This window comes from Castanea sativa, chromosome 3 (genome assembly GCF_040712315.1).
Source record: "Castanea sativa cultivar Marrone di Chiusa Pesio chromosome 3, ASM4071231v1".
Classification (NCBI taxonomy): Eukaryota; Viridiplantae; Streptophyta; class Magnoliopsida; order Fagales; family Fagaceae; genus Castanea; species Castanea sativa.
Genome location: NC_134015.1, coordinates 53,384,476 through 53,411,686, shown reverse-complemented (window position 1 = coordinate 53,411,686; position 27,211 = coordinate 53,384,476). Strand labels below are relative to the sequence as shown.

Sequence of the window (27,211 nt, the reverse complement as noted above, 5' to 3'; positions counted from 1 at the left end):
AATGTGAGAATTTTTTGGGTTAAAATGTGCAAAATTGAATACTTTTTGTATTTTAGAAGACTATCCACGAGCTAATGTAGTTGCTCGAGAAAGCTATAAAAGCCTATCCAAATGTATGGACAGTGCTGCTAATAAAAATTACAAAGTAACAAATAAGGAAGCAAAAAAAGTTATCCAATAAGCTAAATTTAAGACTTATAATGAATTAGTATTTAGCAAGCTGGGAACGAAAAATAGAGACAACTATACTTATAAACTTGCTAACACATAGGAAAAGAAAATAAGAGGCTTGAATTGTATCGAATCCATATAATTTAGGATTGAATGATTGATTGTTATTGGTTTTTCTTTTTTTTGGATTGGTAACTGATTGTTATTTTTATTTTATTTTTTTTATGGAATTAGAAAGTGTAACACAATACAAACTACAAAATTTTTTAAAATGCTTATCGTTATCAGTTTTGAAATTTAGAATCAAAACGTAAAAAAATGATATTTAAAAATATGGAGTAATGATTGAGGTTCTGTATTATTATTATTTGTATGAGTTGGCTTGTTGCAATAATTTATGCCAGGCAATTTATAGTCCATTCAGCACGCGGAACAGCAGTTATAAACTATAAATAAAATCCACCAGAATGATATGGAAATTTGCCAGGTTTCTGTTTGCACATGTTCATTTTCTGTTTAAAAATTGGACATTGAACGGAAAGTACAAAATATGCTTTAAAATTATTTAAAATTTAAACACAAACCATTTGAAATTAAAGAAATGATATTTCAATATAGACAATAATGATTGCCTTTCTGTACAATGAGTTGTTGCAAAATTGTATGCAGGCCAATTTTTTTTTTTTTTTTCCATGATCCATGCAGCATATGAAACTGCAATTACAATATGATGAACCAACCAACAAGGCTCAACACTTGTTTAGGTAACGTTGACCAAAAATGTTTAATCTTCATCTCTTGGTCCCATGAACTTCCAGCATAGTAAACCCAAAATAAATCAGTATGACAAACATTGGTGTCTCTTACATAGCCTCCAACTCCTGTGTCTCTGTAACTTCCTTGGGAAAGTTGAGGCGAGTTTGCTTGGTTCGCTTGCAAGGAACTGGAAAATGCAAATAGATAAAATTAGTTAGGTTGGGTCCTTGGACTACATGATGTGCAATGTGTAAGCATAAAAACTGAGAAGGGAATGCTTTCAAAACCTTTTGCCTTGTTTTTGTCATTAGATTCAATGACAGAAGATTTCCACTTCTCATAAGCATGCTTTTCTGTTCTTTTGCGCTTCTTGTAACTTGAAACCTGCAAATGCATCACATTGGCTTCAGTTGACAGTCCACAATTTAATTTAGGAGTGGACTTAATATAAAACAATGCATACAGAACAATAGATAATTTCTGAAGTTAAACAGAAAACTTCAAAACTTATTGAAAGCGCTTGCATTAAACGGGTCACTATAAACCATAGTATTGAAGACTTCCATATATTTAGGTAAAACAACCATTCAAAGATAGTCATGTAAAACAGCAATCTGAAGAGTGAAAAGGGCTGGAATGGGAGAGGGTGGTAAAATGGTTTTTAGCAGCTATTCCTCACCCCCCTTCAGTGGCGCCATGTATAATTGAGGGTGGTCCTTGGGAATTAAAAATAATAATAATAATAATAATTATGCTTAAAAAATTCTAAATTAATATGAGTAAATGACCACCTAGAAAAAAAAAACTTGACCACCCTAAAAAAAAACCTGAACATCCTAAATAAAAGTTTGCTCATTAAAAATAAAATGACTTCTCCAAAATTTTGGTCCATTGAAGATTAAACTAAAAAATTATGAGAAATGCTATATTCACAACATGTCCTCAACACTTTCATAACAAACCCTAAGTAACAGATTGTTATTAGTGAAAAAAAAACAATTTTAATGATATGTAAATTAGAACTAGTAACAATTGCTAACTAGAATTTGATGTAAAAATATTGTGAATGTAACATTTCTCAAAAATTGTTCAAACAAACAAATTACCCTAAAAACCCAAATCAAATGTTTAGTTGTGACATTTTAAATTGTGTTTTTGAAGACATTTTAAAATTGCTATTTTTTAATAAAATATGCATACTTTTCAATAGCTAGTCAATTAGTGCTTGTTTTAATCTTTAGTTGAATTTTATTGGATTTATGTGATACATCTTGTACATACACATATACACTAAAATAATACCTCAATATTTTATTGCACATGATTAATGTAATGGTTTAATGCCTGTGTTGAATATATTGAATGAACTTGTAGCTTGCCCTTTATTTTTTTGTTAGCACTATGGACAAAATTCTTATAAGGAAATCACTTTTATTGTAAAATTTATCTTCTAAGCAAATTCATATTCACTTGAATAATCTTTTTGTAGATCCTCGGCTTTGAGAAAATGTCTCATCTTTTCATTCTAATGATCAAGAGAGAATAAAAATGTGATATTTACAAAGATGTTCTTGTCAACTTCTTAGCCATGATTTCCCTAAAAAAGAAATTAGTGGAGTATTGTATTGATTTAAACCTAATTAGTTTAAAGAATACAAAATATTCGTTGGAACATATCTTAAAAAAAGATGATGCATTTTGTTTAGAATGTTACTTATTTAGGCAAGATGTTGGTAATTGAAAGGGAAATTAGTATTTTAATGATTACTTGGTTGTGTATATTAAAAAAGATGTAGCTGATAGTATTAATAATAAAACTATCATACAACAATTTCAAAATACGAAAAATTTGTAAAATGAAAATTTAAAACTTTATGTATTTGCAACTATTTTTTTATGTCAGTATATTCAAATTTTATTTTTATCAAATTTTGTTTAATTTAAATTTTTTAATGAACACCCTGAACAAAATTTCTAAAACCGTCACTGCCCCTTTGGATGATTTTTGGCAATTACTATCACCAATTTGGTATATGGGCACAGACATTGCATAAAACTGCAGAAACCATTCATATACTCTTAACAGAGGCGCAAATAACTATCTAGGTCATATAGCAAAAGCAGAATTCCATTTGAACAAAGCACTATCAATGTGGCAACAGCAGGATAATGGCCCGATTGTTATCAAATTAATGAGAACTGATTAATGATTATTTCAATGCAATTGAAGTTAGAAAGGTCTCATTTGCATGCATCATCAGCATGATCTAGAACCAAACAAGATGGACCCATTAACCAACAAAAAATAAACAATTTGTGATGCTGTTATAGTACCTCTGGTCCATCATCCGATAAATATCCACCATCCTCAATTTTTCTTTTCTCAGGTAATACATCCAAAAGTTCTGCAAGTCAAAGAAGAAAAAACGAGCTTAACAATATTGAATAAAAAAAAAGGGGGGTTTTCAAGTAAAACACGCAAAGTGACAACATAAACACCTCAAGAGACAAACCTCGATTTCCCTTTACATCTCTAGGGTCTTTCTTCTCCTCAATTCCCACAAAATCATGGCACAAGTCCTTCATGGAAGTAGAAACCTGCAGTAGTAAGCCATTATCAGTATCAAGCATATTAGAAGTAAAGAAAGAAAACTATAGTTGGCAACAAGTCAATTATGCGTAATAGAAAACGGTTTTTCTTACACTAGAGAATTCAGTTTCAGATGCACCACAAAGCTCAATCAACTTAAGCTTGTCTACCTTGAGCTGTAAAAAAAGTAAATCAAATACCAATTAGTTAAAAAACAATAAAAGGTGACTCATTTCCCTGCCTGAAAAAAACACAGATAGGGATCATTGTTCATTGATGTACTCACCTTATGCTTTTTAGCACACAAATAGAATGCTACAGCAATAAACACAGGGCGAGTGAAGTCAGCACTTGCACGACGAGAAGCTGGCAGCGATGCAAGAAATCTGTTCCTATATCTGAAAAAACAAAACACCATAAAACCATGAGTGATGCTTGCTATACTGTAAATTTTATTACATAAACATTACAAACTGATTCATGAACTCTTAAACATTACACCATCATTGACATCGAAATATCAAAACACTAACATTCTAACAAATTTGTCAAAGGGTACTAGACATTTAACATAAGCTCAATTAGTGAACTACATAGCAAAACATGTAACAAACTCAACTCTCTGAGGCATTCTGTCAAACATGTAGCAGACAAGACTGATATTTTTACACAATAAAAGAAAAACAAAATGTGGACAACATAGAAGGAATTTGGACTTACAGAGAGAAACCCTTGTTCACAATAGGTATGAGCCTCACACACCCAAACTGGATTGCCAATTCTCTCACATCCAAGTTGTTCCTTCAAAACCCAATTCAGTCTCAGCCACCATTACCATAACATTACAAATAAAACTAACTAAATAAACAATAAAAAAATAAAAAAAAAACCCCACTTGACACCGAAACCGTTCTGCAACAAATTGAAGGACCTGTTGTAAGCTTTCTCCGACATGCCGCTAAGCTTTATAGCGCTTTGCCGATCAAACAAAGCGCCATGCCTGTTAGCCAAAACGACAACACACTCAACAACAACAAAAACGATAACCCAAAAACCAAAAACCAAAAAACCCATTAAATTAAACAAAGAAATGTACCTTGTAGCAACGATTTCTAAGCAGATTATAGCTTTACAAACCTCGCCCTTCAAAAAAACAAAGAAAATAAAACAAACCCAATTAATATTTTTCGTTAATTATTAATTTTTTTGAACTGAATCGAAGTGAATGCGAATGTGAATTGTGAAACTTACGACGCCGATGATGGAAGAGTCGAACTGGACATCGCAGAGGCGGCGGAGCTCCGCGGCTTTCCGGGTCAAGTACTTGGAGTCCGAGAGGTCCAGCTTCTTTGCAATGTCTGAGAGATCCATTTTCTCCGAGTCGGGTCGGGAGGGTTGTCGGGTCGGGGATTAGAGACTTGGGTTCGAAATTTGCATGGAAATGGAAAGAGAGAGTGAGAACTGAGAATTGAGAATGGAGAAGAAGACATTTGATAGTAATAAAGTGAGCGGGGAATGTGAATCTTGGATTTTCAATTTTTCATTACTTTGGCGGGAATTTACGGGATTTTCATTTTCCCGGGAAAATATTTTTTTTTTGGCGGTAATTAAAAATTATGGGATTCTTTCTCGGCGGTGAATTTGATTACTAAATTTAAATTCTAATTAATGGAATTTTTTTTTTTGAAAGGCAATTAATGGATTTTCCATAAAAGGTTTTTTTTTTTTTTTTTTGGGTGGGCTTGGGTTAATTAATTAAATACTCCTAACCTTTTTTTTTTTTTGAGAAATTTATTGGCATTATTATGCAGCCACGCCATGACGTATGCCAAAATTAAAGAAAATATAACATGGTAGAAATTGAATGCTTTGGCGAGGGATTCTAATTGGTAATTTACAGCTTTATACCGGAAAATTATTGAATATTGGCTTTTGTCGTATGCCATTTTTTGGGGCAGGATCATTGGATTATTAAGTTCTTGACAATAATATATTGATGACTTGGTAGTACTTAAGCTTCTATCAAAAACAATATTAGTCAGATTTTATTTTATTTTATTTTTAAGTCCGAATTTGGTAAAGATGAAGTGTAAAACTCATATTTTACATCATTCAATAAAAGATTGACATATCAACATTTTATTTAAAATTCAATACATCCTACCACGCCTAATAATATCTCAATAAACTCCTAATTTAGTTGGATTTATATATGGGTGTAGTTGTGTTAACTTTTAAATATGTAATAAAATGATGTGGCATGTTGAGATTTAAAAAATAAAACATGAGTTTTACATCACATTCTTACAGAATTTAATCTCTTTATTTTTTTAATAATGCGTATGCTTTTATGAACTTGGTGGTTAAACTCTACTGCAATGCCTCCATATTGTAATGGAGGTCTTACACAAAAATATTACTAACACCAAGATAAGAAAACACTCAACACCTCTCATTCTTATTGCTTTCAATAAAAAAAAATTTAAAAAAAAATTGTTGTTTTATTCAAAACCCAAATTAAGTTTTTTTGGAATATGACATCCAATTTTTTTTCAATTAATTAATTATTGGACTTAATGGTTGTAAGGCGTTAAAGCTAATTTTCATATTGTAAACTTAATGTTTTACGTATTATCCAACATTTTTCATTGGCTCGGGTCATAAGAGATTGCCAGATTGGTTTGACCCAGTAGGACATGGTATGAGTAACGTTTTCAACTTGTTTTAGTCCATCCATTTAAACAATATCAAGCAGGAGTCATACCCAAACCCGCCCAATCAGACTCACTTGCCAGGCCTGAAGACGAATGGTACACACAACAAAAGACTAATGAGTCAATATGGGCTGATTAGATGAGTGATGCCTGATCCAGACCCAAATCAGTTATAATAATAAGGCTATAATATGGTCGCAATGATTCTTTATACTAACTGGGAATTTGGGAATGATATATTATCAAAAATAATAATTGGGAATGACATGGAAGAAACCAAAAAAAAAAAAAAACCAAGTGTAGCACCAAACCAACACAAATGCATGTGGATCAAAATCTTAGATAGTATTTAATTTAAGTACCAAAAAGAACACTGGGTTTGGTCTGAGGGACACCACAAACCAGTGTAAGGGGCAAAAACAAAAGACTAACCAAAAAGAAAAAGAAACTGATAAGGCAGACTTCTTCAAAAACTAAAAAATGGCAATTGCCTCAAATATCTAAAATACATGTTGTGGACAACTTCCTAACTGTTATGCTGATACCTATGTCCATAAAATGACTGAGGTATGAATTGCATTACCCTTCAATACCAGCATTAAGTTCATGTATGAATGAACATAAACAACTGCTAATTTGATTTCTCAGTGGATGGTTCTTCTGTGCCACTGTTATCAACCAGCTGGTAAACAATTAGATGGCAAATTAATATTAGTAGCAGTACTGAAATGCATATGAAGAAGCAACAGCAATGAATGAAGGGAAAGATTGGGTGGGGGGAGAGAAATTTGCATACCAAGGAACCAACTCGCTCATAGGCTTCCATTACTTTCGGGTCTTGCTCGTCCTCATACCCCACTTGAAGTATTCTTGGTCCATTGACAGACCAAAAAGCTCTTCGACCTGCATCCTGAAAATATATTAAAGAATGGATTGAGCATTACTGTTTGCCAGTGGGTTGTAACAAGCTAGAAATCAGCAAGGACAATGAAACTAGAATTTCTTGGAAAGCATCCAGAATTCTCCAAATAAGGATGATGCCTACATTTATAGCCATTCCACATAGGCTGGTCATATAGAGCTCCAAGGATTCATATTATGCATTATCTTAACAAAAATAGCACAATAGGAGAACCACTTCACTAGCAGATGCTGGGAATGAGCTTGCAACCAAAATTTTTGCCTAATCTTTTAAATTTAAAATGTCAAAATAAATATATAATAATGCATTATTCTTGGGATTAAATTTTAAAAGCAAGTAATGAAGCCATTTCAGATTTATTGACGATTTTTGTTAAAAAGCCAATAACTTGAGACTATTAAAATGTAAAACCAACTATATATCAGCTCGAATCTCACAATAGCAGTAAGAGAAAAAAGCTCCACATATTCTTGTTGGAACACTGGAAAAATAATAATAATAACTTTTTCTTATAGATGTCTGAGTTTTATAGTTGAAGTGGTGTTCTAGACAATTTTATATGCTGGTAGAATCTATATAGATAAATATACTGACATATTTCATCTGAAAAGGAAAAATTGATGGTCCTTAATTGACCTGTAATGTGATCAAGTATATAGCCTCTAGTACTTGGACTTGAATTTCAGGATCCGTAACTGGTTCACGCTCAATCGAGAGTGCACTCCCAAGCTCAAGTGGCATTTTCGATGTGTCCTTCTCATTATAAATCTGGGAACAATTCACCAGGTTGATGGAAAAGAAAGCAACTTATTAGTGTACTCCAAAAAGCGAAAGGGAGAAAAAGAAAGAGTTGAAGATTGCAAATGGAATCCAAAAAGAAGAGTAAATACTGTTTGTAATTATAAAAGAAGTTTTCAGTAAACCCTGTAATGATACAACCAATTTAAATTTGTAGAATTAGCATATTCTAAAAGAAATGATTGAAGAAGGTAAAGCAAAATAAAGTATATAACTATATGGTTTTTATCAATTTAAAATACTGTCATTCTTATGTTTTCACAGGACAAAATATTCCATATTGCAAGGTTGTATAGCAATGAATCATGATCATTAAGTTTTGTTTTGAGTAATTACATGCTTCAAGTCCACAAAAATGGCATTAAGATACTAGAGGGCTTCTACTTGAGCAAAAGATACAAGAGGCCTTCTTTCTGCATCCATGGAACTAAATCATTGAAGACTATTTATAAACAAATGAAGTAATGTAATTGGGTACAATTGGATATAAAGCAATACCACAGCAATTTCAAAAATTAGAAAGTTTCGCCCATATTTCTAATAGTTAACTAATTAAAGAGTTAAGTGCTTCCTAACCAATTTAATAAAATATGAATGCTTTATAGAGTCAAGAAAAGTGAAAAAAGAAAGAAAATTTACCCTTTTTTTATAAGTAAGAATGATATATATACCAAAAGGCTTCTCTGTGCATAAAAAGCACAGAGCACACCAACAATTACAAAAAAGAAGGAAAAGAGAGAAAAATTACCCTGTTGCCAGCAACTGGTAGAAGCAAAGCTGGCCAAAGAAACTCTGATATTAAAAGTAAATTTGGTAGCTGGCTCTCAGCTTCAAAACAACAGTTGCGAATAGTTCCAGAAACCTGTAAGCAAAAAAAAAAAAAAAAATCTTACTTCACATAAGCTGCTAATCAGGGGACTATTAGAGCTTAATTTGGTTGAATAGGCATTGATGTTGGCTGCGCAAATGTGGCCACAGAAAGCTTTGTTACACACACTTGCTCAAGTTCCACAAGCTGAACCAAGCTCATTATTCACCCAATCTATGACCCAACAGAAGGTAAATGCCCTCTCATAATTTACTAGTTCTAAATATATCTACAGATTATTATTTTCTTGGAAATACTATCGCAAAGGAGTTTGCTGTCAAACTGTATGTAAAAGCTATCTCTGCTTAAGCTTGGCCTTTTTAAAAGGTGGAGAAAGCCTCTTAACAAGCCAAGCCAAAGTTGATCAGAAATAGCCAGGTTCATTTGGCCATCCCACTTCAAAGTCTTCAAGAATTTTTAACTCAAGATCATGAATCAGTCCCGGTCACCCAGGTGGGGTCCTGACTCCTGAGGTGGTTTGAATACAATCTTGCACTTCATCATTTTTTCACTATACTGAAACCCACACTTGCCCTTGGTAGACAAAGACTTTACCATTACAGAAGAAGACAGCCACTAAAATGTAGCATCTGTGGGATCAGCACATTTAGATGTATCTATATTCTATACATGATTTATTTTATCACCAGGTAACTTTAAGACTAAAAAAAACTTTCCTGGAGCAGGGATAGAACTCTAAAAGAGATGTTTCTCAGGCTCTATACTATTGCTTATAGGATAGATGTTACAGTAGCAGATTTAATGAGGTGGAGGGTGGATCAGACTGTATGGGACATTTCCTTTTATAGAGCTTTGCTTGATTGGGAGCAAGGAATGATGACAAACTTCCTTTCTCTGATTATTCTATAAAGGTTCAAAGGAGAGAAGAAGATAATATCTGTTGGAAGAAGCAAGCTCTTTGAAGTCAAGTTATTCTATAAAGTGCTGCATGGTGGGGGTGTCACTGATTTTCCACGGAAGAGTATATGGAAGGTAAAAACTCCTCTCAAAGTAGGCTTTTTTTTTTTTTTTTTTTGGGATCTAGTCAGCCACTTTAGGGAAGATTCTCACAACTGAAAATCTAAGACAGAGAGGTGCTATTTTAGTTAATTGGAGTTGTATGTGTAAGCAAGATGGAGACTCCGTTGATCACTTATTGTTACATTGCTCTATGGCCAGAGAACTCTGGGCGCTAGTTCATTTTTTATTTGGGGTGAATTGGGATATGCCTAAGAGAGTGGTGGATTTATTGGCTTGTTGGAAGGGGTGATTTGCTAGACATCGTAATGGGGACATTTGGAATGCTATCCCTCTTTGTATAATGTGGATCATTTGGAGGGAAAGAAACGGCCAAACATTTGAAGACATTGAACGAACTATTCTGGCAGTGATGCTGATCTCTTTGCACACTTTATATGAGTGGATGGCTAGTATGAGTGGTCATTCTTTCTCTAGCTTACTAGAATTTTTAGATTTATATACTTTTATGTATGGCTGCCATTTCCTTTTTTATCAATAAAATCTTACTTAAAAAATAAAAAATTATAAAAAAAAAACCAGGTAACTTTAGGACTATGTATCCTAAACATGCATCGAGTTTATCATGCACAACTTCAAACTACAAGATTATATAAAAAAAAAAGACAGGTTTGCTTATACAGCACCCAAGAGTTTCAGGGGGTCATGATTTGTTGTAACTATTATATGCTGAAATTAATGCTACTTGACACTTTGCAAAAAGTGAGGATATTCATTTTCTAGTTCATGCTTCTTCCATTGTTAATTGTAACTAATCAAAAGGAGAATATATACTCCCTAATATGCATGCTAAAAGTAAAAAAAAACATTCCATTTCAAAAGTTGTCTAAGAAAATTTTAGTCATTTCTATGGAACATACCCCTTTCTTTCTCAATGGACTACTTGAATCAAACTATCTAATGATCTACTTCAGAAGCCCTCGGTTAGGGTCTAATAAAAGTTTCCTTGTTGCTTCCTGCTTTGATATGTTTACAAGTATAGAGGCAACATGTTCAAACAGATCATCTGGTAGATATGCAATGAAAATCTCAGACCAACACTGTGGGGTAAAAAAAGGAAAGTTCAAATTTGCAAACCAAAATAATAAAAAATTATAATACAAAATAAAGCATTAAAGACAATAAAATTAGAACATTTTTAAACAGCAGTACTCTTTTTCTGTGAACTTCAATGAGGAAAAATCTAAAAATCATGCAATCTTCAACTAGAAAGATAAGGCCCAGAAAATGAGGTAAGAAAATTTAGAATTTTTAATACTTTCTAAGACATTGTCAAGATTTAATTGGCTTGAAACAATAACCTAGTGGTCTAGGAACTCTAGAAACCTTTTGTGGAAAAATCAAGTATTATCTATGTATAACTATGCTTATTCTCTTCCATAGTTGTGTTCTGTACCAACTGGGAGTATTACCAGTACTCAGATATAGCACCACCACATGGAACAAAGTTTATTCATCTAAAATCATACATTCATATAAACAACTTGAGTTGAAAAAAAATGAAAACAAACCGCTAGTTTCACTGGAAGATCTACAGAATGATCTCACAAGCTTCATAACATACAGCCCGTTCATCTTCTCATCTTCAGTCTAACAAGAAGCAGAATTCCCACAATCAGTAAGAGATATCTTTATATTTCAAGGCACAGGATGATATAATCATGCACTACTAACAAGAAAAATAAATAATTGCTATGCTTCACCAAAAATAGCAGAAAATGCTTTGGTAGACTGCAATTTGATTCGAAAACTATGCTTTACAATTTCTTTCGATACAAACTGCAAAAATAACTGGCATATCACATAATGAACTACACAAAAACACACCTGAAGCAAAGAAGCAATACCAGCATCCAACTGTGTGAGATTAACTAGTAGCATAACCAACAACTTACTAATGCCAGACTCTGGCTTGTACAAAATTTCCATGGCAATTTTAACCATTCCCATCTCAACCATCTTCCGCGCTAGATCCGTGTCTTGTGAAAGATTCACAAGAGCTTCTGCTGCAGGCTCTGACACCTCCTACATTTATATATCAAACCAAAACTACATCACTCCAATTTGCCAACACAACAAGTTAGTCTTGGCACCAAATCAAACACCCAAGTTCTATAGCCATCTATTCTATACCTATTAATAAGTTACAAACACAGCCAATTGATCTTGAACCCACAAACTTGCCCTCTATCCCATTATTATGAAAAACAGGAACTGTGAAGTGTAGTTTGAGTAATGCTTGGTCTTAGGAATAATTTTCTAATTCAATCACATTGTTGTATGGACCCATCAAACAACATAACTCTCACATAACTCACCACTTACACCACTTGCTAGTCACAATGGGTCCTATCAAATCTCAAACAGTTGTGAAATATTTTGCGTAACCGTACGTGAGACCATGATAATAAAATTTAAACTTAAGGTGTTTGCTACTTAATAATTGCTCTTACCTTAGGTCCTGCTAAAAGTCGAGACAGAGACGGTAGCACGACGTTGGCATAGTGGGCAAGAGACTTCAACCCATCCTCTGAGCCTGTTAATCCCCGAACTATATCAACAGCTGCCTTTGTAATCTACACACACACAAACATAAGATAATATAAGGTTGTTACAAATTTTTGGGGTCTGTTTGGTTGGTTGGAAATTATTTGGTTTAGCTTACTTGAGGGGATGGAGATGAGAGAAAGCCGATTAATTCCTCAAATTCAGTCGCCATTTTCTTTTCTGTTTGTAGACTCTCTGCGGTTCTGAGAGACAAAAAGATGTATCGAACTATCAATGATTTATAAAACTACTTGGTGACGACGCCGTATTTGTTTTAAAATCTGATTTCAAATTTCCAATATTCTCCCAGGGACATTATCGAGCTCGAGCGGCGGATTAAAACTGGCCAGTTATTATTTAATTAATTAATAATTATTACATAGGAGTATTTAAATATATTTTATTAAATAAATAATAATTCTAATGTTAAATCAATGATTTTTTTTTTAGAGGGTTAAATCAATTATTAAAGTTGAATGGGTCTCTAACCTATGAGGTATAATACTGATGATTTTTTTTATAGGGGCAAAAAATTTGAAATTGGGGCAAAGATCATATCAAAATATCAATCAGTTTTTAGTATAGGCAGAGATGAACTACAAATCTTTATTTAACCATAACAAATTTTTACTAGTTGAACTAACCAGAATCCACATGATGGGAAAAGAGTTTGAAGCAAGTTAAACAAAAAACCATAGCAAAAATTAAATTACCAATAGAAATTATAATAACATCACTAAATTCCATTTTCGAAAGAAAAAAAATTAAATTCCAAATCAATAGTTTTTCATACTGAACTTTAGTATATAATTAAATAAATATTTGCTTTCAAATTTTTATTGAAAACTGAAATCAATAACAAACAACACAATGGAAGTATAGCTCAATCTATATATTCTTTTAAATTTCTAATATATATATAGAGAGAGTTGAGTTAAAGTTACACCTGGTATAAACTCTAAGCAATATTGCATCATTAAATATTTTTTAATTGAATGCGAATTTTGACAAATTCACCATCAGATTATATTATCTTCGTATATTTTTCATACTTGCAAAATTTCAAGGTAATTAAAGATTAATAGTCATTTCATCAATCAATTTTTAAAATTTAAGTTTTTGTAGTTTAAAATAATGCATAAAAGATGAGTTTATGAATTGAATAATAATAATATCCAATTGACATGAAAAATGACATGAATGTTAAGAACATATAAAACATGTAATTCAATAGTGAGATTTTAAAAATATGAATTAAATAACAAGTTGTTAGGTGGTGTAACATTGTTTAGAGTTACACTAGGTGTAACTTAAACCCAACTCATATACATATTTATAATGGAGGTGCCACGTTGATCCCAGGGTGTTCCTGGGATCAATCTGAGGCCCAATCAGGAATGTGTGTTGGGTTAAAGGCCCAATCTGAGGACACTAAATGGTCCGAGGATGTGGGAATGTTAGCCCAAGGGATATTGCTGATGGATGAAAATGCAAGGTCAAAGTAAGGTTGTCCAAGAAGATGATCTGAGGAAGAGTGTGTCCTCGGCTAATTAAAGCCGAGATAGAGAAAGGTTGCCCGACGTCCAAAGGCAATATTCTAGGAAATCCTATAAGTAAGGATAAGCATGGTAGATGTAGAAGATAAGAATAAGGGTTACAAAATATCTGGGATAAAGTTATTATCACCGCATTGAATGCTCTGTAACTAACTCTCTGATCGCATTAATGGGGAAGTGATGCCTGAGTATTAGGGTTCAGCCTTACAGCTACCTCAAAAGACTTCAGGGATAGGTTGATGAGACAAGTATCTAAATTAGGAATCTAATTTATACGTGGAGGATGGGGGAGAAGAAGGAGGATGATATAAAAGGCAAAGGAAGACATTTAAAAAGGGAGAATGGAGACGAAAGAGATAAAATATTGTACACATTTGCATCCATAATTGTAATCTATCTTTGAAAGAGTGAAAGAGAATATCAATCATCATTGGGTTGTGTCCGAGGACAATTTCTGTTACATAAACAGTCCTGTGTGTATGATGTTGCAATTTAGCTCATCACTCTTGTTATCCAACATCACTAGAACTTAGATTTCAAGCCTACTCTCTATAAATTTCATTGTATTGAGCTTTTTGTGCCTATCTCATTTTTACTTTTGGGGTCAGGTGTAAATTGTGACCTTACAATTGGCGTTGTCTATGGGGAATTTTGTGTTCTAGGAAGGTTAACATTATGGTAAGCTCAGGTCCACACCATGCAGAGTCTATGGGGTCCCAGCGTGAAGATCAGTTCCTGCATCTTGAATAGGAAAGAGAACGAGAAGGCAGTGTGCATATAGCGCACACTAGTAGGAGTCATTCATGAGGTGGAAGTAGAATTCTTCACGAGGAAAATGCTAAGGCCATGTAGTTGGAGATTGACCCCCTGAAGAAGAAGTTGCACCGTGAAAGGCGAAGGCGAATTCCCTCCTTTTCTAACCCTTCTTCTGAGGACACCCAGGGTAGTAGTTACAGACCCAGGTCAAAAACTCCTCCTAGTGAGTCTTTTTCCTACGAGGAGGATTACCTTCATGGTCGTGAGGGCAAGAAGCATTGATTCTTTTTGTTTGCCTATCTGTTTGTGGGTGATTAGTAGTAGAAAATTTCAACTCTAAACCCATCAGACCAAACTAACAGTCTAAAATCGATCAGTAAATCGAGAGTCTCTATCGCTTACAATATCTTGAGGTAACCCAAAGTATTTCATCGCATTTTTGTAGAACAAATCAGCTGCTACCTTTGCTATACATGTACTTGGTGCAACTATAAAAACAACATATTTTGAGAATCGATCACCACTATAAATACTGAATCCATCCCCTTAACTTTTGGCAAACCAGTAATAAAATCCATTAAAACCAAAACCCATGGACTTTCTGGTATAGGAAGAGGTTGCAGCAAACTTACTTTCTTTTGAGTTAAGCCCTTGTCTTGCTGGCAAACTAGACAAGTCTTCACATACAACTCAATATTCAATTCCATTTTAGGCCAGTAGTAAGAACAGGAAAGTAATGCATACATTCTACTTATTTTGATAGTTTCAAATCGACGTTTTGGTAAAGTTTTGAAATCATGCTTTTCAATCTTATTTTGATACAATATTGAAATTCTACTTTATCATAATTTAAGAGTATATGAGTGTGAAGTTTTATTCCAGAGACTTAAACCCTGACCATTGCCTTCTATATCTCACAAACACGTATACCTATGAAGTGACCACTGCAACAAATATATGTTTTTCAATCTTGTAAACGTAATATATGTGTGCTTTCGTGTTGCTTTCCATAATTTACAAGCCACTTTTTATTAAAAAAAGGCCAAAGTAGAAAAACTGAAACAAATTTTTTTTTTCTTTTTGTGCCAAAACGGGAATTTAACATTAATTTTTAAACATTATAATTAGTAGGTACTGTTTATAAACTATATTTTTTTACTAACATCTTGAGTCTAAGAGACTTGATTTTGGGTCTATAAATCGAGTCTCAAATACTCGATTTTCATGGTTGGATCAAGTCTGATGTGACATTTTTTTCACGTGGACTTCACCTGGAAATCGAGAATCTGACACTCGATTTATATCTTTCACTTTGTTTTTTCTTATTTTCCTTCTCCTTCTTTTTTTCTTAGTTTCATTTCCTTTGTGCATCTGTTCTCCATGTCTCTCTCCTCACTACCTCTCCATCTGCTTCCTGCACAAGCTCAGCCACCACAGGCCCATCGCTGCCGACCCAGCCGGTGCGACTCAGGCCGCGAGACCTAGGCGCGTGACCCAAGTTTCTGGGATTTATTTATTTTTTTTTGGGAGAGACTTGAAATTTTTTTAGTTTATAAATCGAGTCTTTAAAACTCGATTTTCAGGTGAACACCATGTGGATAAAATGTCACGTCAGACGTGATAGACCATGGAAATCGAGTCTTTGAAACTTGATTTTGGCCCAAAATCGACTCTCTTAGATTCAAGATGTTAGTATTATATTAACTTTCGAAACAATACCTACTAACTATATTCTTGAGCAATTATGACTATTGGCCCATTTTTCCCCTCTTTGTCTGAAACAAATGTAGCTAAAACAAACTTAAAAATGATTCATCTATAGAGTAGAACTTCAAAAAAAAAAAAAAAAAAAAAAAAAAATTGTTACCTATAAGCAGAATGGTATAAATACTTGAATCCATTATCCATCTATCGATACACACCAAAGGCAACACAGGAAAGGATACGTAAATAGTTTGCCGACAAAAGAAACAAACTCAACGCTACATTACTAACAATAGACACTCGCCTCCCTTCATCTTGGGCCGTCTGATCTCCGATCAGGTAAATCCCCTAAATCCCCAAAATTTATTTTTTTAATCTAAATTTATACAACCCTCAAAAAAATTTCCTTAAATTCTTGTTCTAAATTAACGTTGTCAAGATTCAAAATTTGTCAATCAGTACTTTCGAATTTTGTTACATTCGAACCCACAAAAAAAAAAACAAAAAAAAAAAACAAAAAACTACTATTGTAAAAAGTCTCTAACTTTGTTTATTATTGTTGTCTAAATCCAATGTTAGAACAAAGTTTCACACAAATGAGAGTGTGCCTATGAAGAATGGGCCTGTATAGATACACTAGTGAATTGTTACCTGAGAGACGCGGCGGCGGCGGCGGTGGCGGTGGTCCTCGGCGAGGAAGAAGGTTTGGTGGTCGAATTATTAAGCAAAGGTTGTCGCGTTGGGTCTTCGCGCTTGCATTGCTGTTCATAGTTTATTTGGTAGTTTCTGGTGTAAGGATGTTAGTTTTTGGTGAGTTTTTAGGACTTAGAAGCTTTGTTTTTGCAATGTGCATTTTGTTTGTGTATTAATGTGTTGTGTGTTACTTGTTGTTTAGGTAATGTGGAAGATAAAAGGGTTTTGATATCGCGAGGAGTAGAAGAAGATGGAGTTTTGGGGTCTAATTCTGAAAGACCACCACCAAAAAGCAATCGTCGTAGAAAGTGTAAGAATTGTTGGCTTTGCATTGTTTTTTGTGTTGGTGTTATTAGGTTCTATGAGTTTAAATTTTTGTGTGTTCAATTGTTGAATTGAAAATGAAGCTTTGGGATGAACCCTGTTAATGGGAAATACTTGAACAAAATGAAAATTGTGCGATTATTTTCAACACGTGTTTATTATGTATGGCGATAGTGTTACTTCAAGCTGTGCAACATCATTTTATTTGATCATTGTTTTTCCATTAATGGCATCATTCATAATAGGTTTTTAAGAAAAAGAAAAAGGGAAAAAATAATCTTGCCATTGCAAACAAACAGCCACTTTGCCCTAACTGTCATTTTCGTATCCCCCACATCCACACAGCAACAAAGCTAATAATCGGAATTCACATATACATGTGATATAAGATATATGTGATCTTTATAAGGATTCTGTCTCTCAAGTGCCATGTGGGAGAAGATATTGAATTGTAGAGGGGCCTATCAAATTTCAAATGTTAAATTACTTTTAAGGCAAACTCATTTGGGAAAAAAAAAAGGTTCTAAATGCTTTTAAGTTTCTTAGAAAGATTTTTTGCGGAACAAAGTCATGAGATAGTTTTTGTTTTTTATTACATTTGAAAAAAGTGGATAATTTCAATCTACAAAGAGTGCATGCGGGGAGAATCTTAAAAAGGATCATGAACCATAGGATCTTTACTGCCAATCACTGCTCACCTATAAATGAAAAGTTTATTAATCACACAAGAGGTTACCAAAGACAGTAGACACTAATTTGTTACTGTTGTATTATAATTATGTTACTTGTTTTCTATCTGAAAAAGAGAATAATTTTTAGTCAAGAAATCTGTATCTCCATGTAAAAATTAAAAGAAGAGGAGGGCTTGGCCATAACAAGGGGGGGAAAAAGTAAGGGAAAAGAAAAGGGAAGACACACAAACCATAACACATGCTTTTGTAGAGGTTAGGTTGTGTCTATATCATCATCTAAATAAGACCTTCAAATGACCCATATGGCCACAGAGCACCTGAATGAGGAGATAATCCTTCTACTGCTCTGCTCATATTACTATAATTGTTCTGCTGAAAACCAATAAAATTTATTAATCTTTGCCAAGTAAGGGATTATAGGTTTAAGATGAGAACCAAAAGCGATGATTGTTAGCGAATAGTTGCCTTCATTACCTAGAGGTTTCCTTCTGACAGTTCAAATGGTGTGTGTTCCTCCCCCCACCCCTTCAATTGTGTGCCTGTGTGTGTGTGCATGCAATTGTTTTCCTTCTTTTGAGTTTTTTTTTTTTTGGGGGGGGGGGGGGTGGTGGTATTGGGAAATGCCAAAATGGTGTTGGAATGCGAGAATTAAGATGTAGCACCAGAAGGGATGGAGCTTGGTATTACACTTTTACCCATACGTTTCAGACTGTCCAGCTGCTTCCAAGCTTCCTACAAATTGGCCAAAGTTTGCTGCATTAATTAGATAATAGATCTAATGGTACAACATGACACAAAGTAAATCTTATCACTTGAATTTTTAATTTAAAAAAAAAAAAAATACTTTATCAGCATTGACACATTTCCTCTTTGCAGTCATATTAATATATGCCCATATTCTTATAATGATGCAAACAATGTCAAGCAGAATTAATTCAGTTATATTCTGCATATATATTGAGTTTAAATGCTAATGCCTCATCATTCCCTCTATTTGACTTAATCCTTGTGACTTTTCTTCCATTTATTCATCATTCAGTTTTTCCTTGCGAAGTTGCATTTGCTGAATCAGTTGATGATCTTGTTGAACCCAAGGTTCTTATGAACTTCACACAGTTTTTACTAGAGTATGTTGACAGAGAGGAAATATATCAGAACCATTCTTTTGAACCCAGATTTGGAGGTCATCAAACTCTTGCAGAAAGAGAGAAATCCTTCTATGCAAGAAATCAGACACTTCATTGTGGTTTTGTCAAAGGACCACCTGGGTACCCAAGCACTGGATTTGATTTAGATGAGATGGACAAGGCATACATGTATACCTGTAAGGTTGTAGTATCTTCTTGCATTTTTGGTAGCTCCGATTTTTTGAGGAGGCCCACACGCAAACTGGTAAATGAGCTATTCTTTTATTTTGTTTCTATCATGATAACATGAAGTTAAAACAATTTTTAGTCTAACACTTAGTAACTTTTGTTTTTCTAGTAGCTGGTTGCTGCTTAAATTATCTTACTCCATTTAGCTACTTCATTCAACTAAGCATTGTTTTATTTTCTTCTTTATGAATCTGTAATATCAAACAAACTATGTCCACCAAAATTATACATATTTTAATGAAAAACGACGACTCATAAGAAATGAGATTTGAGGCTCAACATTCATTTTTATCAATAATCATATTCCATTCAGTTTTCACTCCTTTGAACCATTCTCGTTTTCAATTATAATTGGAAAAAATATATCTTAATGTGTACCCCTGTATACTCCCTGTGAACTAGGTTGTCCCCTTTTTGATATCAATGAATCTTATTACTTATCAAAAAGAAAAATCTTAATGTAAAGAGAGAGGAGTTAAACTTGAGGATGTAATTGTCTTTTTGTGGTCCACATGAGCATACCTCTACTTGGTTGGAACTGAGCTTAATTGAAACCATAATCTACATGATGTTATTGTTTGAACTTGAAAGATTATCAACATTGATGCAGTATGAAGTTGCAAGGATAAGAAAAAAAAGAAGAAGCAAAAAACAGAACAACCCTAAGGAGGCTTGGAATCATCACCAAGCTAGAGAGAAAATATCTCAATTCCATTTATTCATTAAAATCTTATATTCTGTGGAATCTTTATTTGAGAGACAGGAGGAGAGGGGGATGAGGAGTTGAATGTGGGATTCATGAGAAATTTTAATGAGTGGGAGATTGATGGGTTGGCTTCCTTCCTTCATTTGCTAGAATCTTATATTCCCACTAGGAAGGGGGACGATAGGATGAGATGGAAACTAAGGTGTAATGGGAATTTTACTGTGAGATCTTTTTACGAACTTTATGGGGGTCATCTTCTGTGTCTTTCCCTTGGAAAGCCATATGGAGGGTTAAGGCTTCTCGTAGAGTTTCCTTTTTTGTGTGGACAATGACTTTGGGAAAAATTCTTAGTTGTGATTACCTTATTAAGGGGGGGCTATAGAATGGTGAGGTGGTGTAGTATGTGTCGATGCAATGGGGAGACTGTGGACCACCTTTTGATACATTGTAGTGTGGCTTTTGACTTATGGTGTTCTGTTTTTTGCATGTTTGGGATTTAGTGGTTATTACTGGAGAAGGTTTTTGATTTATTATGTGGACGGTGGATTGGGAGGTCTAATCATTTGTCAGTGGTTTGGAACCTTATTTGCTTATGTGTGCTATGGACTATCTGGGGGGAAAGAAATTGACGTACTTTTGAAGATGTGGAGTTTACATCAACTCAATTACTAACATCTTTCATTAGTTCTTTTTATGAATGGGCCCTTTGCTGTGGGTCTTACAGATAGTACTTTTGTTCAGATTTTCATAGAGTCAATTCATATGTAGATATTTTTCCGATTGTAATTCTTTAGACTACTTCATGCCTTTTATTCATGAAGTAAAAGGCATGAAGTAGTCTCTTATCCAAAAAATTATTCTTACCTATCTAATAATGTTTCCTTAGGGGACTGTAAATAGAGTCCCAAATTACATTAGATAAGGAAGGGAAATCAAATCATAATAAGATAGAAATCAAATCCCGTAAAACTCTCAAAATAAATAAAATTCAAATAAATCCAAATCCCATAATTCAAATTAATTCAATAATCTTGACCAGTGGAATCAATTTAACATTAATCTGGCATCTGCACCAAATGTTGTGTGGGAATCATACACACTTTTCTCTATTTCTCCAGCAAACTTTTAATTAGTAGCACTGTCTTTAACTTTGAAACTGCATCAAAGATGGAAAAAGAAAGTTTTTGTTCATACAAATTAAGATATTACATTTTTCTTTTACCAAAATTTTTTGAGATGAGTTCCCCTCCCCAAAAATAATCCTCAAACCCACCAAAAAAATCTCATTTTCCATTAAAGAAATGAGCAAATTCTACTTTCCTAATATTATGAAACTCTATTGTAAAATTTATAAAGTATTGAACTTTAATTATGTTGAAATTTGTCTTCTTGAAATGCTAACAGCCGCTTTTTCATCATGTTTCAACTACACCTATTACTTCTTGCTTCTTTTTGGGTTCTGTTTTATTGGTATGGATTACAATAGGCTTTCCTGCATTTTTATGCTTCTGTGGGCTTGTTTAGTTTATATATCCTTTCTTTTCAATTGGAGGTAATAACTAATAGGTAGACAGTTCAACATGTCTTTATGAAGCTTTACTTAATGCCATTCCAGAGAGTTAAAAAGTAGGATAGACATGCTACAAGAAAGATATCCCTTGAAGAATGGAGATGGAAAGTTCATTTAACTTGAAATTTCCATTTCTAGAAACCTTTGATCTTAATTTGAACTTTATATATATATATGATTCTTGGATAATTGATTTCATTTTGGCTCTAATACCTTCTCAGATGTTTCCGGTTGTGTGCTGGATGAAATCTTTATTTATTTACATTTTCATCTTCTATTTTATTTTCAAAGATTTATGAGCTCTAACGGTTGATATATGCTTACTTATATGCTATAATCTTATTGTGCTGAGGATGATGGGCAAATTAATGTTTGAGTATGTCATAATCATAAATGTGGATTCTATTTGGCTACTTTGTAGTAGATTTAGGTTAATATGCCTATCTTATATCCTTTCAGTGATGTTCAAATATTCTCTTTTGCTGCAGATCAGTGAATATTCTCAAAAAAATGTTTGTTTTGTTATGTTTGTGGATGAGCAAACGTTCAAAAAACTATCATCAGAAGGAAATACTCCTGATGATAAAGGATTTGTTGGTCTATGGAGAATTGTTATTGTGAGGAACTTACCATATGAGGACATGCGAAAAACTGGAAAGGTGCCTAAGTTTTTGTCACATCGCCTCTTCCCTTCTTCTAGGTAATTTAAACCTAATAAGTCTATGGACACAACAAATTTCACAATTGCTTTTCACAACTGTTGAGATGGCAGGTTGTGATTTCCATGTGAAAGTGATGCTGTATTAATCACAATTTGCCACTTCAATAAGTTGTGAATTTTTTGTTGTCTTTAGCATTGTTGATTTGAACCATGTTATAGCCATCTACTTTTGGTCCTTCTCTTCGTAAATCCAGGTTTTTCTTATATTCGGTGTTTGTTTGAAGGTACTCAATTTGGCTTGACAGCAAGATGCGACTTCAGATTGATCCAATGCTGATTATTGATCACTTTTTGTGGCAAACAAAATCAGAATATGCCATTTCAAACCATTATGATCGCCACTGTGTCTGGGAGGAGGTACTCCAAAATAAGCGTCTAAATAAGTACAATCACACAGCCATTGATGAACAGTTTACATTTTACCAATCTGATGGCCTCACCAAGTTTGACCCTTCAGACCCAAATACTCCTCTTCCAAGTTGTGCGTGTCATTGATGTTTCTATTCATTGGGAGATTGTCTTTTACCTTGATTTGCGATGTAGTCACCATCAACCTGTGTGCTAATATGGTGTCCTTTACCTTGCAGATGTTCCTGAAGGTTCCTTTATAGTACGGGCACATACACCAATGTCAAATTTATTTTCTTGTCTTTGGTTCAATGAAGTTGACCGATTTACTTCACGTGATCAACTAAGCTTTGCATATACTTACTTGAAGCTGAGGAGAATGAATTTAGAAAGACCATTTTACTTAAATATGTTTAAGGTAACACATTTTCTTTTAGTGATTCATTGTAGTTGTCTCTGTATTATTATAATTTCTATGTCATAGATTAAGTAATTTACTTATTTCAGGAGCTGTGGCTAAAATGGTTCCTAGAGCTACTCTAATCATACATTTGAAATATGTTGATTTTGCTGGGATTGTATTATCTGAGCAAATGCTTAATGTGTATGAAATATGTTGATTTTGCTGGGATTGTAAGATCTGAGCAAACACATAATGATACATCTTTAATGTGATGTTTTCCCGGATGCACTTGGAACTTGGAAGCAACTGTAAATGAAAATGACTTCTATAAGCATGCTAATATTGTAGTTGGCTCGTAACGCGTTTTGTTTTTATTTTTTAAAAATGTATGCAGGATTGTGAGCGCAGATCACTAGCAAAGTTATTTCGACATAGGGCTGCACCATCTCCTCCATCTCCTCCACCTCCTTGATCAATTGAAAATTTGAAATTCTTTGATGTTATGCCTGGTAAGATTGAGTTGATTTCCATTTTCTTTTTGTAATTCTGATTGCTTCGAGACATGTTTTATTCTGTTCTTATGTGTTGTCATAACAAACCTTTATGATTGAACAATAAGATTATTTTAATAGGATTATTATGTTTGGACTTTGGTGGAGTCTCAAGCGTCATTTCAAGAATGGATTCCAACTTAGCACCACTATTTAAACTCAACTAGTAGAGTTTCTGCACTTATGCACTTGTTATTAGTTTAAATTTTTTGACAAAAATTTGTAACCTTTAGTATTATTATTTTTTTGTTTATAGACAAAATCGAAAAACAATAAGAGTGTGATTTGAACATACTATATATGTTTAAAAATGTATGATATAGTGATTGATATATAGGCATGTTTCACGCTTAATCAAGAATGCAAATATCATTTTGATAAAATAAAAATGCAAATTACTCTCACTTTTGTGGAGTAGAAGAGCTGAAGAGGTAATTGATAGGTAGCATCAACCCTAATTTTATTTTTTTTGGGGGGTGGGGGGGGGGAGCTAATTCCCAAACTTGAATCTGCAAATTTTCGCTTTTGGTAGAAGGCAATTGCCATTGCACCAAGACCCGACCTCTTATACCCAATTTACTAGTAATTGTATCTAACAGGAATTTACGCCTTTATTGATGCTTTTGGATCACATGGAAATCAAATCTTTGCATATCGATTCCTCTAAAATCAAATGCAACGGGGAAGGGAAGGAATAACAAACTAAAAAAATCATATATTCCAGTGGTTTGCTGGTGATGAGAGACTGAATATTGTCTTCACATTCTATTTATTTAAACAGCAAAAACTGACTACTGGCTATTAGAACTAAGAAAAGAAATAGAATATGAAAGAAAAGATCAGATAGTGAACTAAACTGGTAGGGGTATGAACCATTATATTATCTGCAATCTTTAGAAGCAACAGTAATGCATGTATCCGTTTGAGATATTATGGCTGATGGATACTATTGCATGACTTCTTTATTTATTTATTTTTATATAGACCCAAATAGTTTCTGTTTACAGATTTTATAGAAGTTCATGACAGTACTTATGTTGTCTATGCAGGGATGTATACTGAATGTATATAGGGCTGTACCGTGAGTGGCTTTTTCCTTTTCCCACTTCCCAGAATCAACTTTGGTGCAAGGTGGACCATAGCCAAGCCATATTCTCTAGCTTCTTTCCTTGCTACCAATGAATGTTTCAACTTTCAAGACTATCCTATTGTATAAGAATGTGATGGGATTCAATTTTGGCCTTACAAATTAGTAATATAACTAGTCATGAGTTGTAGTTTGGGAAGATAAATTCAATTGTGTTTGATTCCCATTAGATTCTTTAAGAGGGCAGGGCCGACTGTATTAGGTTTTAATTTGATCTGAACTATCATAATCATGGGGCCTAAAAGGATAAAGGAAGGCTAAAAAAAGTTAGGGAGCCTTTCACATTCTACTCTGTATTACTTTTTGTGAATATATTTTAAAAAATTACTCCATAACTGAATGAGTACATGGCTATAAGCCTTCTCTTTTGTTTTTATTTATCTATTTATCACATAATTATTGTTTTGATGTTTCTTGATTGTGTGTGTGTGGGAGAGAGAGAGCCTAACTACTTGTATGTTTGCAAGTCATGCTTTTTATGAAGATTTGAACTTCCAGTCTTTGGTATGTATAGTGAGATTTGTCACTGTTTGTTACCATGAAAGTCATGCAATTTGCATGCATTTCTTTACTCGTGTGATATGCATTATTGCTCAACCACCGAGACTATCTATAAATACCAGCTTAAGCACTAGGTTGTTCGGTCAATAAAGCAAATAAGCCAATTCTCTCTAGGCATCTAATATATTTGCTCTACTAGTTTCCTTGATCTCTTTTAGAGTGAGTAAACAATTGTTTGTGTCAGTGTTGTATGTGAGAATTGAAGGCAACTAAATGGATTGGCGTTGTTCACTGTTTCCTATTTGGTTCCCTCCAGTATCTCATGTCCAAAATTAGGTTCATATGCGTAATCCAAGTCCTGCTGAAGGAATGAATATGCAAATTGGTAATGTCAAAGTTGTATGTGAAAATTGGAGAGAACTAAATAGATTGGCATTATATGGTACATTCTGTTTAGTTTTCTCCAATATTTCATGTCCAACATTACATTTGTATGTGTAATCCATGTCCTGCTGAAGAAATGAATATGCAAATTGATGTTGTCAAAGTTGTATGTGAAGATTGGAGCAAGCTAAATAGATTGGGCATTATTTGGTACATTCTGTTTAGTTTTCTCCAATATTTCATGTCCAACATTACATTTGTATGTGTAATCCATGTCCTGCTGAAGAAATGAATATGCAAATTGATGTTGTCAAAGTTGTATGTGAAGATTGGGGCAAGCTAAATAGATTGGGCATTATTTGGTACATTCTGTTTAGTTTTCTCCAATATTTCATGTCCAACATTACATTCATATGTATCATCCAAGTCTTATTAAGGAATAAATAAGCAAATCGATAATGTCAAAGTCGTATGTGAGGATTGGAGAAAACTAAATAGATTGGCATTTTTTGGTGCATTTTGTTTACTTTCCTCCAATATCTTTATATCCGTTAAATTGAGCCTTATTCTTCTACACAAGGATTTTTTTATTTCATTAAAAACTATATAATTCTTTCAATTTTCATAATCAAGTTAATTTCATTTACTTCTAAAAAAGAAGAAGTTAATTTCATTTAAATTTTAACAAATAAAGAAGTTGTTAAAAGTCAATATGGAACTTTAAAAAAAAAAAAAAAGCATTACGAAAGTGTGTAAAAAACAAGTTGATTTTTGGTATTGAGTGACCTAAAAGATGAGATTGAATTCTTTTTTAAAGTTGAGAGATTAAACTAAGTTTGTCCAATAGTTTTTTTTTTTTGGTTAGATATGATAGGATTTGAATTTATAGTGTCCGCTTTATGATAATTATTCTTTTTTTTTTCGTGTCAAGACATAAATTGATTTGTTGTTGTTGTTGTTGTTGTAGGTGAGATTTGAAGTTAAGTCTCTTATTTGACGACATTTGAATAATCAAGTTACTAAATTATTCTTAACTAAAATGCTTTAATTAATTTTTTTTAATTCATTCTTAGTTTGTTGAGCAACTAAATTGAGGGTAAGGTATACAAGGTCTTATAACTTAGTGGTATTGTTTGTCTCTTTTAAGAAAAGAATTAGTGTTTGAATCCTTTGTCCGTGTGTATTATAACTTATAAGCATCATTTTTTTTTTTTTTTATGAGAAGAAGTTATAATAAGTATCATTTAAAAAGAAAAAGAAAAAAAGAAAGGCCAGGTACCAAGGTGGTGGCCATAGTCCACAAGGGCTCAGCCCACCCTAAAATAACAGAACTTGGGCCAAGAGAAAAAGCCCATTATGCCTGGATGGGCTCACA

At 33.4% G+C, this 27,211-nt stretch overlaps 3 protein-coding genes across 3 annotated transcripts; 1 reads left to right on the top strand and 2 right to left on the bottom strand.

Moving 5' to 3' along the window:
* Window positions 1-732: 732 nt before the first annotated feature.
* Window positions 733-5,016, bottom strand: LOC142629550 (origin of replication complex subunit 6). The gene is made up of 10 exons (XM_075803557.1): window positions 4,769-5,016; window positions 4,614-4,660; window positions 4,413-4,517; window positions 4,238-4,318; window positions 3,804-3,915; window positions 3,631-3,693; window positions 3,441-3,525; window positions 3,262-3,332; window positions 1,215-1,311; window positions 733-1,114 (listed from the first exon to the last, which is right to left on the bottom strand). Exons 1-10 carry the CDS (start codon window positions 4,886-4,888, stop codon window positions 1,035-1,037), a joined length of 861 nt encoding a protein of 286 aa, XP_075659672.1. The 5' UTR covers window positions 4,889-5,016; the 3' UTR covers window positions 733-1,034.
* A 1,515-nt stretch (window positions 5,017-6,531) lies between these two features.
* Window positions 6,532-12,666, bottom strand: LOC142627097 (uncharacterized). The gene is given in 9 exon segments (XM_075800896.1): window positions 6,532-6,913; window positions 7,028-7,141; window positions 7,790-7,921; window positions 8,700-8,813; window positions 10,718-10,863; window positions 11,369-11,447; window positions 11,685-11,882; window positions 12,311-12,433; window positions 12,523-12,666. Coding segments are annotated over 9 exon segments (1,011 nt in total). The 5' UTR covers window positions 12,577-12,666; the 3' UTR covers window positions 6,532-6,862.
* A 3,963-nt stretch (window positions 12,667-16,629) lies between these two features.
* LOC142629938 (putative hexosyltransferase MUCI70) lies at window positions 16,630-25,286 on the top strand. The gene is made up of 9 exons (XM_075803985.1): window positions 16,630-16,759; window positions 17,000-17,230; window positions 17,316-17,423; window positions 19,169-19,521; window positions 22,270-22,481; window positions 22,727-22,983; window positions 23,090-23,268; window positions 23,648-23,762; window positions 24,854-25,286. Exons 2-8 carry the CDS (start codon window positions 17,038-17,040, stop codon window positions 23,723-23,725), a joined length of 1,380 nt encoding a protein of 459 aa, XP_075660100.1. The 5' UTR covers window positions 16,630-16,759; window positions 17,000-17,037; the 3' UTR covers window positions 23,726-23,762; window positions 24,854-25,286.
* Window positions 25,287-27,211: the final 1,925 nt, after the last annotated feature.